This window comes from Rutidosis leptorrhynchoides, chromosome 9 (assembly GCF_046630445.1).
Source record: "Rutidosis leptorrhynchoides isolate AG116_Rl617_1_P2 chromosome 9, CSIRO_AGI_Rlap_v1, whole genome shotgun sequence".
Classification (NCBI taxonomy): Eukaryota; Viridiplantae; Streptophyta; class Magnoliopsida; order Asterales; family Asteraceae; genus Rutidosis; species Rutidosis leptorrhynchoides.
The window spans coordinates 193,940,241-193,960,098 of record NC_092341.1 but is presented as its reverse complement, the minus strand read 5'-3'; the positions used below and the strand labels follow the sequence as shown (position 1 = coordinate 193,960,098).

At 31.7% G+C, this 19,858-nt stretch overlaps 1 protein-coding gene across 1 annotated transcript; it reads right to left on the bottom strand.

The window, feature by feature from the left end:
• Window positions 1–6,465: 6,465 nt before the first annotated feature.
• On the bottom strand, window positions 6,466–8,986 carry LOC139866057 (transcription factor TCP20-like). The gene is given in 3 exon segments (XM_071854183.1): window positions 6,466–6,529; window positions 7,911–8,201; window positions 8,204–8,986. Coding segments are annotated over 2 exon segments (777 nt in total). The 5' UTR covers window positions 8,853–8,986; the 3' UTR covers window positions 6,466–6,529; window positions 7,911–8,073.
• Window positions 8,987–19,858: the final 10,872 nt, after the last annotated feature.

Below are 19,858 nucleotides of genomic sequence, written 5' to 3'. Positions count from 1 at the left end.
AACCGATCTACTAATTGACGCGAATCCTAAAGATAGATCTATTGGGCCTAACGAACCCATCCAAAGTACCGGATGCTTTAGTACTTCGATGTTGTTTTTATCATGTCCGAAGGATTTCCCGGAATGATAGGGGATATTCTTATATGCATCTTGTTAATGTCGGTTACCAGGTGTTCACCATATGAATGATTTTTATCTCTATGTATGGGATGTATATTGAAATATGAAATCTTGTGGTCTATTATTATGATTTGATAATATATAGGTTAAACCTATAACTCATCAACATTTTTGTTGATGTTTTAAGCATGTTTATTCTCAGCTGATTATTAAGAGCTTCCACTATTGCATACTAAAATAAGGACAAGATTTGGAGTCCATGCTTGTATGATATTATGTAAAAACTGCATTCAAGAAACTTATTTTTGATGTAATATATTCTTGTTGTAAACCATTATATAATGGTCGTGTGTAAACGGTATGTTTTAGATTATCATTATTTGATAATCTACGTAATGCTTTTTAAACCTTTATAGATAAAATAAAGGTTATGGTTGTTTTAAAAATGAATGCAGTCTTTGAAAAACGTCTCATATAGAGGTCAAAACCTCGCGACGAAATCAATTAATATGGAACGTTTATAATCAATATGAACGGGACATTTCATCTCACCTCCCCCATACACCACTTATGTGGTATTGGGTTTTGTTGTTGTTGTTGTTGTTGTTGTTGTTGATAAATTAAATAATAATTATAGTTTTAATAGATATTTTAATGATCATTTTAATAATAATACTAATAGTATGATACTAGTAATAACAATAATAATAATAATAATAATAATAATAATAATAATAATAATAATAATAATAATAATAATAATAATAATAATAATAATAATAATAATAATAATACAAATAATAATACAAATAATAATAATAATAATAATAATAATAATAATAATAATAATAATAATAATAATAATAATAATAATAATAATAATAATAATAATAATAATAATAATAATAATAATAATAATGATGATAATGATAATAGTAATAATAATAACTACCTCACAAACTTTTCCAAAAAGAAAATAAAGTGCCTCCGCCCGGGCTTGAACCCGAGACCTCTTGGTCTAACACAACACACCTAACCATCTGTATGTCTGTTATCTTCCTGATCTAAATCACAGCCCAAATATATTTACCCTAATATATGTGACAGTCTGATTCTCCTTTTCCTTTTTAAAAAAAAAATGCCACGTTCCGGGCTCGAACCCACGACCTCGCGTTTACCCATCAACAAACTTATCCATTCAGCCATTCCGTCTTTTCTGATTTTATCCCATCCTAATTATATATAAACCGTATAAAGCTGTTTCCCTTTTATTTTCTTCAAAAGCAAGAGCCACTTAACACTTTCATCATCATTATTTCCATTACCATTTATTATCATCATCATTTCCATTACCAATCACTAGGTTCTTTATCATGTATTATTATCATTATAATCTTAATCACTTTCATAATCATGATCTTAATTAATATCATAATCTTAATTTTATTGGCCACTTGTTTGATTCATTAGATCCACCAAATAACCCACTAACCTAATTCAATAAAAGAGTTCGCATTATATAAAAAAATAAAAGGGACATCGAATTTCAGCAGCCTTTATACAACGACTCCCATCATCATCTTTTTACGTCCTCCTAATCATAGTATCTCTTCATTTTATCATTATGTATTTCATTCATTTCTTCATCAACTTTATCATTTATCTCCGCAAAAAAAAAAAAAAATAGAAACAAAACCATAGCAGCATCACACACTGCTGTTTTGGCAACAATAAGCAGAAGGAAAGAAGCTGCAGGTTGCAATCGAAGATGATGGTGTTTAATGGTTTAGGGTGGTGGCTTTCAAGGCGTTTGTCGGTTGTTTTCAAACGGAAATAGAACTAATTAAACAGTAGTAGACTAATGTAAGTGGTGACGGTTCAATGATGATTAAATGGTGCTTTGTGTCAACAGAAACAAAAGTTATTAAAGAGAAGACGGTGGTGGTTGTAAGCTAGCGAGGACTAATAGAAAAAAAAAATGGTGGAGGTTGGCGGTTCATCGAGGAAACAAAGATGGAAGAGAAAGTGAGGGAGAGAGATGGCGGATATGGTGATCATGGGTCACGGCTTCACTAATAGAAACCGTGTTCTGCAATCGGTTTTCATTGGTGGGTTGAGGAAAACAATCAGTTGCAGTAGGTTTTTAATTGGTGTTTGGGTCGTGTTTGGATGACCTTGTTTGTCGGATTGAAACATTAATAAGATAACAGTAGCATGTGGTGGTTTGTGTTGCCACGTTGGTGGTGACGGTTTATGTAGTTTTTAAGGGTTTCATGGTGATTCAAACAAAATAGAAACACTAACCGTTAGCAGTAGCATAGTAAGGCATTCGATGGGTTGAGTGGTGGTGAGAGTGGTGGTTTTAGGGTGGTGACGGTTGTTGCTCACGAAGAAGGAGAAGAAGTAGGAGAGGGGTGAAGTTTTGATCTCCGTTCATTGATTGAATGTAATAGATGCATATATATATATATATATATATATATATATATATATATATATATATATATATATATATATATATATATATATATATATAACATAATATATAATAATAATACTCTGTAAGAATCAATTGCAAAACATATGGGGTGGAAGCACAGAGAAAAAGAAGAAAATTATATAAAGTTGATATTGAGGTCTAACAGAATTTGGTTGTTTGTGATTTTGATTTCGACAAGTTCAAGATTCTAGACAGGAATAAAATTTCGATGGTGATGTATAATAAAATTGAATTCTTTACCTGATTTTTATTAATATTAATAATTAATAAATATAATTATATTAAATAATATTAATACCGTTAATAATATTGAAATAATAAAAATACTAATAATAATTAATAGAAATAATAATAATAATATTAATGTAATCAAAATAATACTAATAATAAGAATGATATCAATTTTAATGATATTTAATAATAATAAAAATGATAATAATAACTAATTTATAATTTCAACCATTCTTATTATAACTAGTTTATAATTTCAACCATTCTTATTATAATATTTATTTTTAAAATCTTCATTTTGATAACCCTAAAATTTATTAGGATTTTACTAATTACAATTATAATAGTAATAATAATAATAGTAATATTAATAATACAAATATTGATATTGGTATTAATAATAATAATAATAATAATAATTATATTATTTCAATACTATATTTTTAATTTGTAATTATTTACATATAAGTAAATAATAAATTTCTACATATAATACTTATAACTTATTACAATATTCATATAATAATTATATATAGAAATTAATATATATATATATATATATATATATATATATATATATATATATATATATATATATATATATATATATATATATATATATATATATATATATATATATATATATATATAGATCGTGAATCGTCAGAAATGGTCGAAGGTCAATTGAATATATGCAACAGTTCAAAATTTTTGAGACTCAACATAACAGACTTTGCATATTGTGTTAAAAATATTAAATCGTATCGAGAGTTTGGTTTAAAATTAGTCGAAATTTTTCGGGTCGTCACACCTTATATGATTAATAGAACTCGTTTCCGATATGAAAGTTCAAACAAAGTTGCATGATAAATTGTTACAATCACATAGACTCCTCTCTATTTTTCTCTTAATGTCCTCCACTCTAAACCTTAATGAACTCCTATATGTAAACATCGACTTGTCTAAACTTGATCCCCAATTTAAACTTGGTCACTAATCAAGTACTCTCTCCGTCTCATTATAAGTGTCCACTTACTTTTTGCACACAGTTTTAGGAAATACCACTAACTTCATTCTCCACCAATCAGAAAATCTTCTCTCTCCAAAATAGCTTCTTCTCATTAGTTAAAAGTACAATATGGACACTTGTAATGGGACATCCCAAAATAAAAATGTGGACATTTGTGGTGGGACGGAGGGAGTATCTCATAAGTTAGAAAACTTATACAATTTAGTATATATGAATCAATATCAAACAAGTATATAATCTAAAATGTACAAATGTGTTACGACGATAGATCAAAACCAAAACGGAGGTATTTCGTAATTGTACGTTGTGTTTATCTACATGCATGTGTAATTCACTTCCGGACTAAGTTCTTCTTGTTTAAAAAAAAAATGAATGATGATATTATTACCCGAATGGTTATTTATTTTCATATAATCTATGGGTTTGGTTTCAGCTCGAATACAATCTTTAGATGATGTTATTGCTACAATCTATGGGTCTGGTTTCATACAGGGGAGGCTCAAGAGGGGAGCAAAGTGATCGACCGCTCAGGGCCCATGATTTTCAGGGGCCCAATTTTTTAATATATACTGATATAATCGAAGATTTGAGAAGTCGTTGAACTAGGAAAACACAACTGAACCAGCGAAGACAAAGCACAATAGGTCCAAAAACAACAATCGAAGGTCTCGTAAAAAAGAGAAACCAAAGTCCACTGGCATTTTAGCAAGGCCGAAACATTGAGTTGTAGCTCAGCTGGTAGTGGCCTGCCTCTCTTAGCGAGAGGTCAGGAGTTCGATTCCGCTAGGGTGCAACATTGCACTCAATGTTATCCCTTGACCTAAAGTATCCATCCAGGTAACCTTTCGCTTCGTGCGGGGGCAGCGGGGAGGGGGGTTTTACCGGCCATGCCCTCGGATTGGTCCAGGTTTCCTCCAGGGCAGTAGTTGGGGGAGGGTTATGCAACTACGGGAGATGAACGTGTAAGTGGTTAAGTCCCCCGGGTGATCCCATACTGATGTCCAAAAAAAAAAAAATTTTAGCAAGGCCGAAAGGGTCTTTTTTGAATAGTTTATATTATTTGTTACGGCCCAAGAGCCTTTTTCTCCACCTCGATCTAGGCCCATAAATTCTCGAGACCGGCCCTGGTTTCATATAATCTTGTAGTGTCACCTATTTTTTTTAATATCAAAACTGTGTGTATTTTCAACATTGTTTCTTTAACACTATAGATACCATCATCACACCAGACCTATCAAAGACACGATATTTATTCAATGTGCAATTTCTTGGACCACCACCCAAATCTTGAAAAAAGATGAAGGAAAAGTTCCACTTACAAGTCACAGTCCATAATAACATGTTCTAGTAGGACTTTTGACTGCATTGCAACACCTGGACAACATCTAAACCTACTCCAATATCTCCACTTTAACTAACTCATCAAACAAAGACTATACAAGTCATGCCACAAAACTTCAACACATGATTCTGTCACACTTTAAGGAAGAAAATAATAAATAATAGTCCCAAAGAACATACACATATATAGGTGCTAAACATTTCGACCATGCCAGCACAAAGGATTTAGCTGTTGTATACTTGTAAGCGCCTAATTAGTTAACGCGAACTATAATCGCATCATACGTTATTAAAAGCCCCTGCCAGCGACTCATATGAACGTCGATATCAATCAACAAGCATGGTTGTAGAAGTAAGCTGACAATGCCAAATAGTCCCCGGCTAGTAAGGTTTTGAAGTAGTCCGATGAGACTAGGTTAAGTCGGTCAAATGTCAAGTGTCAACCGGTCAAAAGTCGGATTTTCTCAGTCAAAGTTGGATTGATCGATAAATTTTGGTCAAGATCAGTCAAAAACAGTCAAAGTTTATCAATAATGTCCGACTAGTCTCTAACTTGACCGATTACACTCTACAAGGTTCCAACCAACTGGTCACCGACTAATGAATTAACATGCTTGTCAACAAGAGACTAAAAAATGGTCATTGAGTTTACAATCTGTTGTATTTGGATACAACTTGGAAGAGTGCTCCCAACAGTGGATTCTTGCACCCCACCCTGAAATCTGCCCTGCAGGGCGGCGATAGGCACCGGGCCGCCCTGCCGTCGCACTGGAGTCTCCCTGTTTCATTTCTTCCTGAAGCAGATTGTAGGATGGAGGTAAATTAATATAGTGGCTAACATGATTTGTACATTTGGTTCCAATATTTGTACCACACAATAATTCATTTATATAGTGGGTCCCAATTTATTTGAGGAAGTATGTTATGGTTAGTAGTTTTTAGTTCTAGGTTTCGTCTTGGTGAGGAAGTGCTGATATGACGCTGATGTGGCGGCTAGTCTCTTATACCCGGTGTTCTGGGTTTCCATTGAATCTATTTTGAATGAGAGGTAACGATAGAGACTTAAAATGGTGCAGCCAGATACAGAAACTCATCTTAAAGGCTAAAACGTATGAAATTGAATACTTCCCCGAAAATATGGACTAAAGCAGAAACTCGCTTGCATAATATCTCATCTCATTACTACCATAAACTGGCATTGTATTATTTTTGAAAAATCATCTATGTAACAGAGGGACACATCTGAAAACAAACAATAAAATAATTATATAACTCAAATTCAAAACCAGGTCAACAATAGTTTGGCCCTGCATAATCACAGCACATATAACTATATTAACTATATCTGGTGATATCAAAATCATATATCTAAACAAAAAAAATTATGATTTACAAAAGACTAAATTGCGCCGTTGGTCCCTGTGGTTTGCTCAAAAATGCATGGTTTGACCTAAACTTTTTTTCCGACTTCGTTAGTCCTTGTGGTTTGAAAATTGAACCCGCTTGGTCCCCCTCTCAAACGTCTGTTTAAATTGAGACGTTAGATCACCCATATGCGTGGCACATGAGGGTATTTTCGTCCATTACATCAATCAGGGACCAACCGTGCATCACCACTCTTCCCTCTTTCTTTTCATCATCTCTTCATCTTTCTCTTCATCTTCAACTTTCAAACCTTAATTTGTCTAAATCAAAAACTCACTCTCTAATCAAAATCAAATAAAAAGTAAAGTCAAAATTATATCTATAAATCTAATGAAAATATAGATATACAAATTACGGAGTATATATTTATACAGAATTACAGATACATAAATTATGGAGTATATATTTATATAGATACATAGTAAAACCACCGGGACCAACAATCAATTCAAATGTTTGTTTTATGTCATTAAAATTGAATCGACTGGATATGCAAACACAAACAAATCTGCTTTGTTTTATGTCATTAAAAAAATACCAAATCTTCCTTTATCAAAAAGAAAGAAAGGGATAACTGTACAATACGGAGTAATACGGTTGATTGTGGTGAGAGTGTCGGCAATGGAGGTAGTGGTATTAACGTTTGCCTCCTTGCAACAAGTCGTTCTTATCTGCAGCTACATCTTCGAGTTCACCTCGGGCGATAGTTCTACCACCGCCGATGAAGAAAAACTCAATTGTAATTTATTTGGATTTGTATCCCAATTCGATTGCTTCCAATTGGAGTAGATCTGAATTCGTTCTCTGAAACTCAAAAAAATTTCATTTTCGTTTTCCAAGTTTCGTTTTTCGTTTTCGATTGAGGTAGATCTGGAAAAAATTCAATTGAAGAAAAACTTAATTGTAATTGAGTTTGAAGCTCCTGCCATATTTGGAATTTTTTGATTATTTATAAATTAGGGCTAAGGATGAAGAAAGAAAATGGGAAAGGTAAAGGAAAAAAAGTGGAAAAGAAAATAATAAGTTAAAAGACGGAAATACCCTCATGTGACTTGCATGTGATACCTGGTAACAGGTCACTTTTAACAGACGTTTATATTGGGGACCAAGCGGGTTCAATTTTCAAACTACAAGGACCAACGAAGTCGAAAAAAAGGTTTAGGCCAAACCATGCACTTCTGAGCAAACCACAAGGACCAACGGCGCAATTTAGTCTTTATACAAAAATAAAACAAAATTATATGAAGTGTCAGAAACACAAACCAGAAGCAATTCTAACTGGATAGTCTGATGAAAGACTAGATAGAACCAAGCAAATCCAACCCAAACTCATCATCTTCATCTTAATCCCTCAGTCTATTTGTATATATTTATATTACCAAGAATACAATATCACAAATAGCTAACAAATTTATAGTATAAAATTCTACTGTCCTTCTGAACCTTGAGAATTATTATCATTTGAAGTCTGGGGTTGACTTTGACCCATTTGGTAAATTTGATTTAAAGCTTGTTGATTCAAAACCCCTATTTGACCATCTTGAGATAACCCAATTCCAATCCAAGAAGCTGCTGTTGCTGTTGCTGTTGATGTTGATGTTGATTATGATTTTCTAAAATTGAAGAAAAATTAATATTCGAACTAGGCAAGTCAAACCCTGAAAACGCAAGCTTTTGAGAGTAATTAGAACTTTGAATTCCCAAACTATTGGTACAAAATCCAGAGGCTGTACCAACAGCAGAGGCAAGCCATATATGAGGATTAATTGTGGGTCTAGTGCCAATTATTGGCTGCCAAGTGGCGCTACTACTAATTTCATCAATATTATTATGTAAACCTGAGGGAATCGAAGAAAGCGAGGCATGTGAAACGGAAGGTGCTGCAGATAAGGCGGAGGCAGGGATAGTTCCGGTTCCGGTGGCGGCTATGATTGAAGCTTCTGATTGTTGTAACAACCATTGAATTGTTTCACCATCTGATTTATGACCTAATTCGCGTGTGAGTTGAAAGATTCTTGCGGCACAAAGTGCAGGCATACGTATCCTACGACCTCTTCCTTCAACTTTTGTATGTCTGTCTTTGTTGGATGTGCGTTTTGGTGCTAATACTTTGGTACTAGTGTTAGTAGTAGTAGTAGTAGTTGTTGATGATGTTGTAAGTGATGCTATTTGGACATCTTTAATTTCGGAGATTTTATCACCCATGATGTTGTTGTTGTTGGGGTGAGGGATGGTTAACAAATTGGGAACATGTTATTGAGAATGGTGTTGGCTTGAATTTAAGCCATTTTTAGGATCCGTATCTCAGGGACGTGTGCTTGCATCTCAAATAAATTGTCTTTCACATATAAAACTCACGATACATTATTTTTTAAACTTTATTTTATCTATATTTTTATTTTTGTCTTACGTAACTATACACAAGTCTCTCTCTAGAGGGTGGTTAAAGACTAATTATCTGCCTATGAAAATGGAGTCAATAAAAACAATCTCAACCATGATGTCTTATTTAACACTTTCTCAGCGCCACATTAGCTTTCTCTCTTCTCATTCATCACCACTTATAACACTCTTGTAACATACTATTGCCAACCATAACATACTTCCTTAAATTTTATTATTATTACTAGTGAAATGACCCGTGAAATCACGGGTGTAGTTAAACGAAACAGTTTAATGATATGTTTTAGGAATTAAGTGAATGTAAATGCTAAAGTCGTTTAGTTTAATGACCCATAAAATCACGGATTCTTATTAAGAAACTTGTCGTTGTTTTTACAAACATATAGAGACATTTATTTTCGCATACATATGTAACGTAATTAATCCGCTAAAGAGAATCCATATTTGAACATTAATATTATAATAATAATAATTATTATTATAATAATAATAATTAATAATAATAATTATTTATATTTTTAATAATAATTATTAATAATAACAAATGCCTTTTGAATTTTTTTTAAAAAATTAAAATACATTTATTATATGAAAGCTGTACAATATACTTTAAAATTTATACATTTTTTTATTGAGTGTTTTGTAGAAGATTGTACAATTTGTTTTAAAGTTTGTACATATGATCAAGTGAGTATTTTATCAAAAGGTTGTACATAATGCTTCAAATGTTATAAATATGGTCATGAGGGTGTTTTTACTATAAAGTTGTACATAATGCTTCATATTGTACATATGGTATGTGGTGTTTTATTTTAATGTTATACATAATGCTTAATATTATAAATAGAGAAAAATGACACCATATACTCCACCTTGGAGCAAATCCATCCCATTCCATCTCATTCCATTATACTTATTGGTTGAACATGTAAAGATTTTGAGAAAAAAGATACTGTATTACTTAATATTCTGATCAATCTAAGTATCTATCAGTAAATTACTTATTTAGTTATATTTATCATCAAACAATGTGTTTAACCCCACTCGAAATTGAAAATAAAAAGAAAAGTATCTTTACAATAGTTAATCCCCAGGTAAAAACTTGATTTGAAAAAAGAGAGATATTTTAAGGACGTCGATTTGTATCCGTATATGCTTTTTGATTTAACGAATATATTGCGGAGTACGGGGGTAATTTTATTTACCATATAAAAAAACAAATACTCCGTAAATTATAAAAGGAATAAATGCTGCATCTTTTGTTAATTTATATCTTAATCATAATTAATTGTAAAGATTAAATTTTAATTGTAAATTAAATTGATTTATGATGTCATCCAAGTGAGTTAGATTTTTTTTTTCTTTTTGATTTTTTTCAATGAAGAAAAATGGCTATTTATGATGTCATCATTATAGCATTTTAATATTAACTATAGATTATTATTATTATTATTATTATTATTATTATTATTTAAATTGGTACTACTGATGCTCCGTATCATTTAACCATATGCAAACAGTAGTGGGCAAAGAATAAAATAAAATAAAAGGAAATTGGTACTATCTTCCTCACCATTCTTCATTAAACCCAGATCTATTTTTCTTCTTCCATTTTTTCAATCTTCTTTCACTTTCACCAAGCAAACAATAAAGGAAATTAAGATTATACTTGAAAAGGCCATACTTTCACCAGGCAAGTCGTCTTGTAATGTGCATGAGGATGAAGTGGAGCAGGGTGAATTGTTTCACGGCGGTTGAGGGCGGCACCAATGCCATTGGCGCCCTCGAATGAAAGAATTGAGGACACTCCCCATCACGTACCGCTGGAATTGGTCTAAGTGGAGAGAGAAAAACCTTTATAAAATGATTGATGTAAGTAAAACCTTGGATGAAAGAGATGAGAGAAATTTGGATTGTGATTTGCATTGTTCTTTTTGACATTTTGAATAATTCTAGACTATGTAATAAGGATTTGTGTAAAAAAAAATAGAATAGATTGAGTGTAAAGATGCAAGCCGTTTTGAGCACCAAAATGCAAGCTTTATTGCGAAATTGTTGATTTTAATTGTTACCGATCGACTAGTGTCAAAACGGGTAGCCATGCCCGTTAATGGGTCTCTCAGCCCTTTTGGCCTGGTGACCAGTATAGGTGCCCGTTCATGGTTTGCCAGGGCCGTTCCTCGAAGTCGTGACTTGTTTTTGTATTACGTGTGATGTGAAATGTGGGTTTAAGTTCGTTGGTTCGATACCACATTGAGCGTGACGGGTGGGTTTAAGTTCGTGAGTTCGATACCACTCATGGGGTTGGTGATACATTAGTCGGGTAAGTATACTAATGGTTGTTGGGAACACCGATAGTCATTCGTGAGTACCATTCCCTTGTGCTTATGGTTAATCATGGTTGTGTGATTTTTGTATTAGCATATTAAATTGTAAACTATATGGTATTGGCGATGCTAGCTTATTGTAAAATTGTGAATATTTAGTTTATGCATTGTGATTGTATGCTAATTGGATTGCTAGCTGGTATGCAATATTTGTGTAAGTGTTTGCATGTAAGTAGATTATATATGTATATGTATAATTATTGCATTCACTAAGCGTAAGCTTACCCCTCGTTGTTGTTACCTTTTTATACGTACCATTTGTTAAGAAGAAGACTTCTAGTTGCTAGACTAGTTGCTTTTAGGTGATTGAGCTCGTGAGGGGGGTAGCTTTTGGATATTCGAATGCGGATTGAGGACTTGGTAAATCCCCGGAATTATGCTCTTGGTATCGGGTTGGGTTATAGAATCCTAACGCGTCTAATTGTACATTTGGGTCGAAATTACACTGTTTGGTTGTATGGGTTGTTGAAACTGTTTTTGTAACTTATATACAATTTTGGTACGTTGGCTTTGCATTGCGTTAAACCGGTATTGGTATAATGAAATTTGCTTTGTTGGAAAATTTGGCGTTTACCTTAAAAAGTTGTTGATCCAGTTTTGTGTTATAAGGCACACCGCAAGGGCAATTGCTCGCCACGCATTTGTGTCTGGTTCAAAACTGATATAAAAAAAATATACAAAGAGTCTTTTCTCGTAAAGTGTTGTGAGTTGTTTCAAAGTAAGCTTCCATCAAATGACGTTTCATTCCATATCGCGTCATTATCGTCTTTTTTGAGAATAGTTTTCAGTTTGTCTTTTTGAGAAGTGTAAAGACGAGATTCTTGGTCCAATTGAATTATTTTATTTTTCTTGGTGGGTCCATGTGTGAAAAGATTGGATGAATATCGGTTTGATACTCCGCATATTTTTAACTTTATTATAATAATAATATTATTTGATATATATATATATATATATATATATATATATATATATATATATATATATATATATATATTATATATATATATATATAAAAGTTCTATTAAAATCCTAAAATGATGATGGAATAATTATCTTTTTTCTTCTATAAAAAAATTAAAAAAAATATTGTTAGGACATGTAGGTGATGTCATAAATAGAATTATTTTTACAATTAAATTAAATCTACTTAATGATATAATAAATACGGATTATCTAAGCTTAAAAAAATTCAAAAAAAGAAAAAATTTATAAACTCTCATGATGATGTCATTAAAATAATTAATTGTATTTAGTAAAAATATTAACAATTTTATAATATATGGAGCATTATGTACAACCTTATGATAAAACACCCTCATGACCAGATGTACAATATTTGAAACATTATGTACAACCGTATGTTAAAACACCTTCAGGATCATATGTACAATATTTAAAGCATTATGTACAACTTTATAATAAAAAAACTCACATGACCATATGTATAAACTTTAAGTACATTCTTTTACAAATCACCTCATAAACACGTGTACAAACTTTGATGCATATTGTACAACCTTCATATAATACTTGTATTTTAGTTTTTAAAAATTTATCAAGAGGCATTTGTTATTACTAATAATTATTATTAAAAATATAAATATTCAATTTTTGAACAAACTTTATTATATATATATATATATATATATATATATATATATATATATATATATATATATATATATATATATATATATATATATATATATATATATATATATATATATATATATATATATAGTGGTAGGATCAAGAGGAAAGTAACCAATCGAGGGGAAGTGGGGAGAAGCAATATTATTTTTTTTTTCATTTTTGAAAACCTTTGTTCACGAACATTATAGATTGGATGAAAATATGAACATTTAATAAAGACACTTTGTGATAAATGTTTTTATTTTGGCGGAAAAACGCTCGAAGAAGTAATATATAATAATTATCGTGTTTTTCGAGCGTATGTTGAGGTTTTATATCACACCCCCAATTAGGGTCTGGGTGAATGTGACATTAATATCAAATAAACCAACATATTATAATATACGAGAACAATACTAAATGAGAAGAACAAACTTTATTGAGAGTACGCAGCGAAAAATGAATGTCGTTACAATAATGGAAATTACAATAAAGTAATTGTTTTAAATGCAAGAATAATAAATGCAATATCTCTTGATCCTAAGTCCAAGTAGCATCACATAAGCAGTAAGTAATTCAAGCTTGATCAATCGGCATCTGAGACAAACATGCTAAAGTGTCAACCAAAAAGGTTGAGTGAAGTTCATAGGTTTAACAAATATGTTTGACCGTTGTTTTAGACCACAAGATTTAGTTTATAAAGTTGATCTTGCAAATCAAAAAGTTATGCCAGTTCGTGATATTTAGACTAAACGTTCAAGTTTGCCCCAATGACAAGTTGTGTTTGTCCTTGTCGGTTTAATTTCATTATTAAGTAATACAATGACTTGGTCAAATGTATCGGGGACGTTACTCCCGATAGGCCTACCCCCAATAATTAAGCATGCATTCAACGAGCAATTAAAAATATCACTATAGGGACTTAGTCGGACATAGCCGGGTATAGCATAGTTTAGCAGTTTGGTACTTGTGTCTAAATTGTAAATAGTAAAAGCAGCATGTGAATCATCCCAAAAAGTTAAATAAGTTGTGCACAAAGTAAAGTGGGGCTATGAAGTTCACCTTAGTAAGTAGAGAGAGATGGTTATTCCTCGGAATAGAAAGTTGGATGAACGTGAGCATAAAGTCAACCTAAGGACATTTAAGAGTAGTTAAGTGTTTTGTCCAAATTTAAGTTAAGTATGAAAGTGTTTTAAGTATAGTTCGTTTTACTAAGTTTCCCTTCCTAGTAAGTTCCATTTTTAGAAAATTTCCATTTTTAGTTAGTTTATAATTAGAAAGTTTCTATTTTAAAAGTGTTTCCATTTTAGAATATTTGTCATATTAGATATACTTCCAATCACCCCTTTCCCTTCGAATGGCCATTTCAGGTCTAGGGGCTTGAGCTATAGGATCCTTTAAATTAGAAAATCCAAACCCTTCCGCCTAGAGTTTCGTAGAAACCATTCGTCAAGAAAGTTCGAAGATCTATATATATCCAATATATATCCAAAAATATTTTTATTTGTTATAATATAAGTAGTAGGTTATAAGTGTAGTAATAGTAATAGTGTATAAATATTATATAGTAGTAATAGTAGTATTAGGGTTTCATTAATTAATTAGGTTTAATTAATTAAAGTATTTAATTATTAGGGTTTTGTAATAAATGTTTAGGTTTAGGGTTTAGTGTAGTAATGATTAGGTAATGATTAGGGTTTTATTAAATTAGGGTTTAATTAATTTATTAGGGTTTAGTAAATTAGGGTTTAATAATTAGGGTTAGGTTTAGGGTTTTAGTTAATGTAGTATAGTTTAGGTGTAATTAGGGTTTAATATATATATATATATATATATATATATATATATATATATATATATATATATATATATATATATATAGTATTTTTATTATTTTTTTTATATGTACCGAATGTATATGTATATTTATAAAAAAATATTTTTTTTACATGTATATATATATGTATCGATTTATGTATATGTGTATATATATATATATATTTTTCCTTAATTAAAAACAAACAAATCTTTTATCTAATCACCTAGGTTTTAAAGATCAAACCTCTTTTTTTTTTCGGTCGACATACACATACATACATATTTAATTTTTTTTTTCCTTTTCATGCATATATAAATCTATGTGTGTTCATGTATATAATGTATATGTTTATGAATTAATAAGTTTGTAACATGAACATGAATAAAACAAAGATGAAAGATTATGTAAATAAGTTAGGGTTTATGTTATACCTTTGAAGATTCGACGAGGATTAACAAAGAAAGATGAAACACTTGAAGATTGAAGATCAAAGCACTCTAACAACCAAGAACACCTTGAAGATTCTTGAAGAACTTCGAAGAACACGAAGAACAACTTGAAGATCACTTGGAAAACCCTTAAAGGTGGTGGTGGATTTCGATGGTGGTGGTGTTGGGGTTTTCAGTTTTGAGCCGAAAATAGGGAGAGGGGAGAGAGATTTGAGAAAGAATTGTTGTTGTGATTTGGTACAATGAAAAGGTTTAGGTTAGGCCTCTATTTATAGGAGTGTTAGGAAAATTCTAGAATTAGGGTTAGGGTTAGATTTACTTAGGGACCAAGTTAGCTTGAAGAGCGGGTTAAGAGTGTTGCTTAGGGCCAAAAATTGGGAGGGTAAAAGGGTAATTTTACCCTCTTAAAATTGGCTAGGGTTCTAGGGGATTAGTTTTTAACTTTTTTACTTAAGTCCTTGTACTTTAATTTAGCTTAAATGGTTCCTTAATTATCCAAGTTTAATTATTCTAAGTACAAAAGTTTTAAAGTTATTTATTTGTTCACGAAAGTAAATAAGCTCATTACTTTTATCTTTTTATTAACTTTGTTAATTATTACATAAAGTTAATTATTATATTTTATAATTCTTAATACTTAACAATCGTTAATTAAGGTTTAATTGTTAAGTTTAATTATATAGTTGGGCATTTAATAAGACAAAAATATAGAATGGAAAAATAAGGGTCGTTATAGTACCTCCCAGTTATTAGAAACTTCGTCCCGAAGTTTTAGGTAGATTCCTCGTTTGCATCAGCAGTTGAGAAGAGATGGGGATATTTCCGTATCATGTGGTCTTTGCGTTCCCAGGTATATTCGGGGCCTCTACGCGAATTCCAACGGACTTTAACGATAAGTATATTGCTTTTACGTGTTTGTTTGACCTCTCCTTCCATGATTTCTATAGGTTCTTCAACGAAGTGCATTTGCTCATCAATGCGGATATCATCCAAAGGAATAACAAGTGTGTTATCAGCAAGACACTTTTTAAGATTCGAGACATGAAACACATCATGTACTTGGCTAAGTTCAGTTGGTAGTTCTAATCGGTACGCCACGGGACCGACTCTTTGAGTGATCGTGAAAGGTCCAACATATCGTGGACTGAGTTTGCTTCGTTTACCGAAACGGACAACGCCTTTCCAAGGGGATACTTTCAATATGACTTTATCTCCAACTTGGTATTCTATATCCTTCCGCTTCTTATCGGCATATCTCTTTTGTCGGCTACGGGCAGTTTCTAATCGTTGCTTAATCTGAACGATCTTTTCGGTAGTTTCATGTATAATTTCAGGACCAGTTAAATGTCTGTCCTCGAGTTCATCCCAACACAAAGGGGATCTACACTTCCGGCCATATAAAGCTTCAAATGGTGCAGCTTTAATGCTAGAGTGATAATTGTTGTTGTAAGAAAATTCAACCAAAGGTAGATGTCTATCCCATCCTTTGCCGAAATCGATTACACAAGCACGTAGCATATCTTCCAAGGTTTGAATAGTTCGTTCACTTTGACCATCAGTTTGCGGATGATAGGTTGTACTCATGTCGAGATGAGTTCCAAGAGCAGATTGTAAAGTTTTCCAGAATCTAGAAACGAATCGACCGTCGCGATCAGAAATAATCGAGATAGGAACTCCATGACGTGAGACAATTTCTTTAATGTAAAGCTGTGATAATTTCTACATCTTGTCAGTTTCCTTGATCGGTATGAAATGTGTAGATTTAGTAAGACGGTCAACTATGACTTAAATAGTATCGTTACCGTTCGAAGTCTTAGGCAACTTGGTAACGAAGTCCATAGTGATGCATTCCCACTTCCACTGCGGAATATCGGGTTGTGTCAACAGACCAGAAGGCTTTTGATGTTCGGCCTTAACTTTCAGACAAGTGAGACACTTACTAACATAGGTAGCAATGTCGGCTTTCATGTTAGGCCACCAGTAGAATTCCTTCACATCGTGATACATCTTACTGGAACTGGGATGAATAGAATACCTAGTCTTATGAGCTTCATCCAAGACTAGTTTACGGAGATTACCGAAGCGAGGGACCCAAATTATGTTACTAAAGTACCGTGTACCATTAGCTTTCACTTGGAGTTGGTTCTCGAAACCGATAGGTCCTTTACCTTTGATAAGTGCTGGTTTAATAGCTTCCAATTCAGCTTCACAGATTCGTGATATAAGATTTGATTTGATTTTTAGTTTCAAAGCACGAACACGTTTACCATCGTCTTTTCGACTAAGGGCATCGGCTGTAGTGACCCGAACTTTTCCATGTTTATATATATTAATTGAGATTGATATTTACATGATTAAATGTTTCCAACATGTTAAGCAATCAAACTTGTTAAGACTTGATTAATTGAAATATGTTTCATATAGACAATTGACCACCCAAGTTGACCGGTGATTCACGAACGTTAAAACTTGTAAAAACTATATGATGACATATATATGGATATATATATAGTTAACATGATAATATGATAAGTAAACATATCATTAAGTATATTAACAATGAACTACATATGTAAAAACAAGACTACTAACTTAATGATTTTTAAACGAGACATATATGTAACGATTATCGTTGTAAAGACATTTAATGTATATATATCATATTAAGAGATATTCATACATGATAATATCATGATAATATAATAATTTAAAATCTCATTTGATATTATAAACATTGGGTTAGCAACATTTAACAAGATCGTTAACCTAAAGGTTTCAAAACAACACTTACATGTAACGACTAACGATGACTTAACGACTCAGTTAAAATGTATATACATGTAGTGTTTTAATATGTATTTTTACACTTTTGAAAGACTTCAATACACTTATCAAAATACTTCTACTTAACAAAAATGCTTACAATTACATCCTCATTCAGTTTCATCAACAATTCTACTCGTATGCACCCGTATTCGTACTCGTACAATACACAGCTTTTAGATGTATGTACTATTGGTATATACACTCCAATGATCAGCTCTTAGCAGCCCATGTGAGTCACCTAACACATGTGGGAACCATCATTTGGAAACTAGCATAAAATATCTCATAAAATTACAAAAATATGAGTAATCATTCATGACTTATTTACATGAAAACAAAATTACATATCCTTTATATCTAATCCATACACCAACGACCAAAAACACATACAAACACTTTCATTCTTCAATTTTCTTCATCTAATTGATCTCTCTCAAGTTCTATCTTCAAGTTCTAAGTGTTCTTCATAAATTCTACAAGTTCTAGTTACATAAAATCAAGAATACTTTCAAGTTTGCTAGCTCACTTCCAATCTTGTAAGGTGATCATCCAACCTCAAAAAATCTTTATTTCTTACAGTAGGTTATCATTCTAATACAAGGTAATAATCATATTCAAACTTTGGTTCAATTTCTATAACTATAACAATCTTATTTCAAGTGATGATCTTACTTGAACTTGTTTTCGTGTCATGATTCTGCTTCAAGAACTTCGAGCCATCCAAGGATCCGTTGAAGCTATATCCATTTTTCTCTTTTCCAGTAGGTTTATCCAAGGAACTTAAGGTAGTAATGATGTTCATAACATCATTCGATTCATACATATAAAGCTATCTTATTCGAAGGTTTAAACTTGTAATCACTAGAACATAGTTTAGTTAATTCTAAACTTGTTCGCAAATAAAAGTTAATCCTTCTAACTTGACTTTTAAAATCAACTAAACACATGTTCTATATCTATATGATATGCTAACTTAATGATTTAAAACCTGGAAACACGAAAAACACCGTAAAACCGGATTTACGCCGTCGTAGTAACACCGCGGGCTGTTTTGGGTTAGTTAATTAAAAACTATGATAAACTTTGATTTAAAAGTTGTTATTCTGAGAAAATGATTTTTATTATGAACATCAAACTATATCCAAAAATTATGGTTAAACTCAAAGTGGAAGTATGTTTTCTAAAATGGTCATCTAGACGTCGTTCTTTCGACTGAAATGACTACCTTTACAAAAATGACTTGTAACTTATTTTTCTGACTATAAACCTATACTTTTTCTGTTTAGATTCATAAAATAGAGTTCAATATGAAACCATAGCAATTTGATTCACTCAAAACGGATTTAAAATGAAGAAGTTATGGGTAAAATAAGATTGGATAATTATTCTCATTTTTGCTACGTGAAAATTGGTAACAAATCTATTCCAACCATAACTTAATCAACTTGTATTGTATATTATGTAATCTTGAGATACCATAGACATGTATACAATGTTTCGACCTATCATGTCGACACATCTATATATATTTCGGAACAACCATAGACACTTTATATGTGAATGTTAGAGTTAGCTATACAGGGTTGAGGTTGATTCCAAAATATATATAGTTTGAGTTGTGATCAATACTGAGATACGTATACACTGGGTCGTGGATTGATTCAAGATAATATTTATCGATTTATTTCTGTA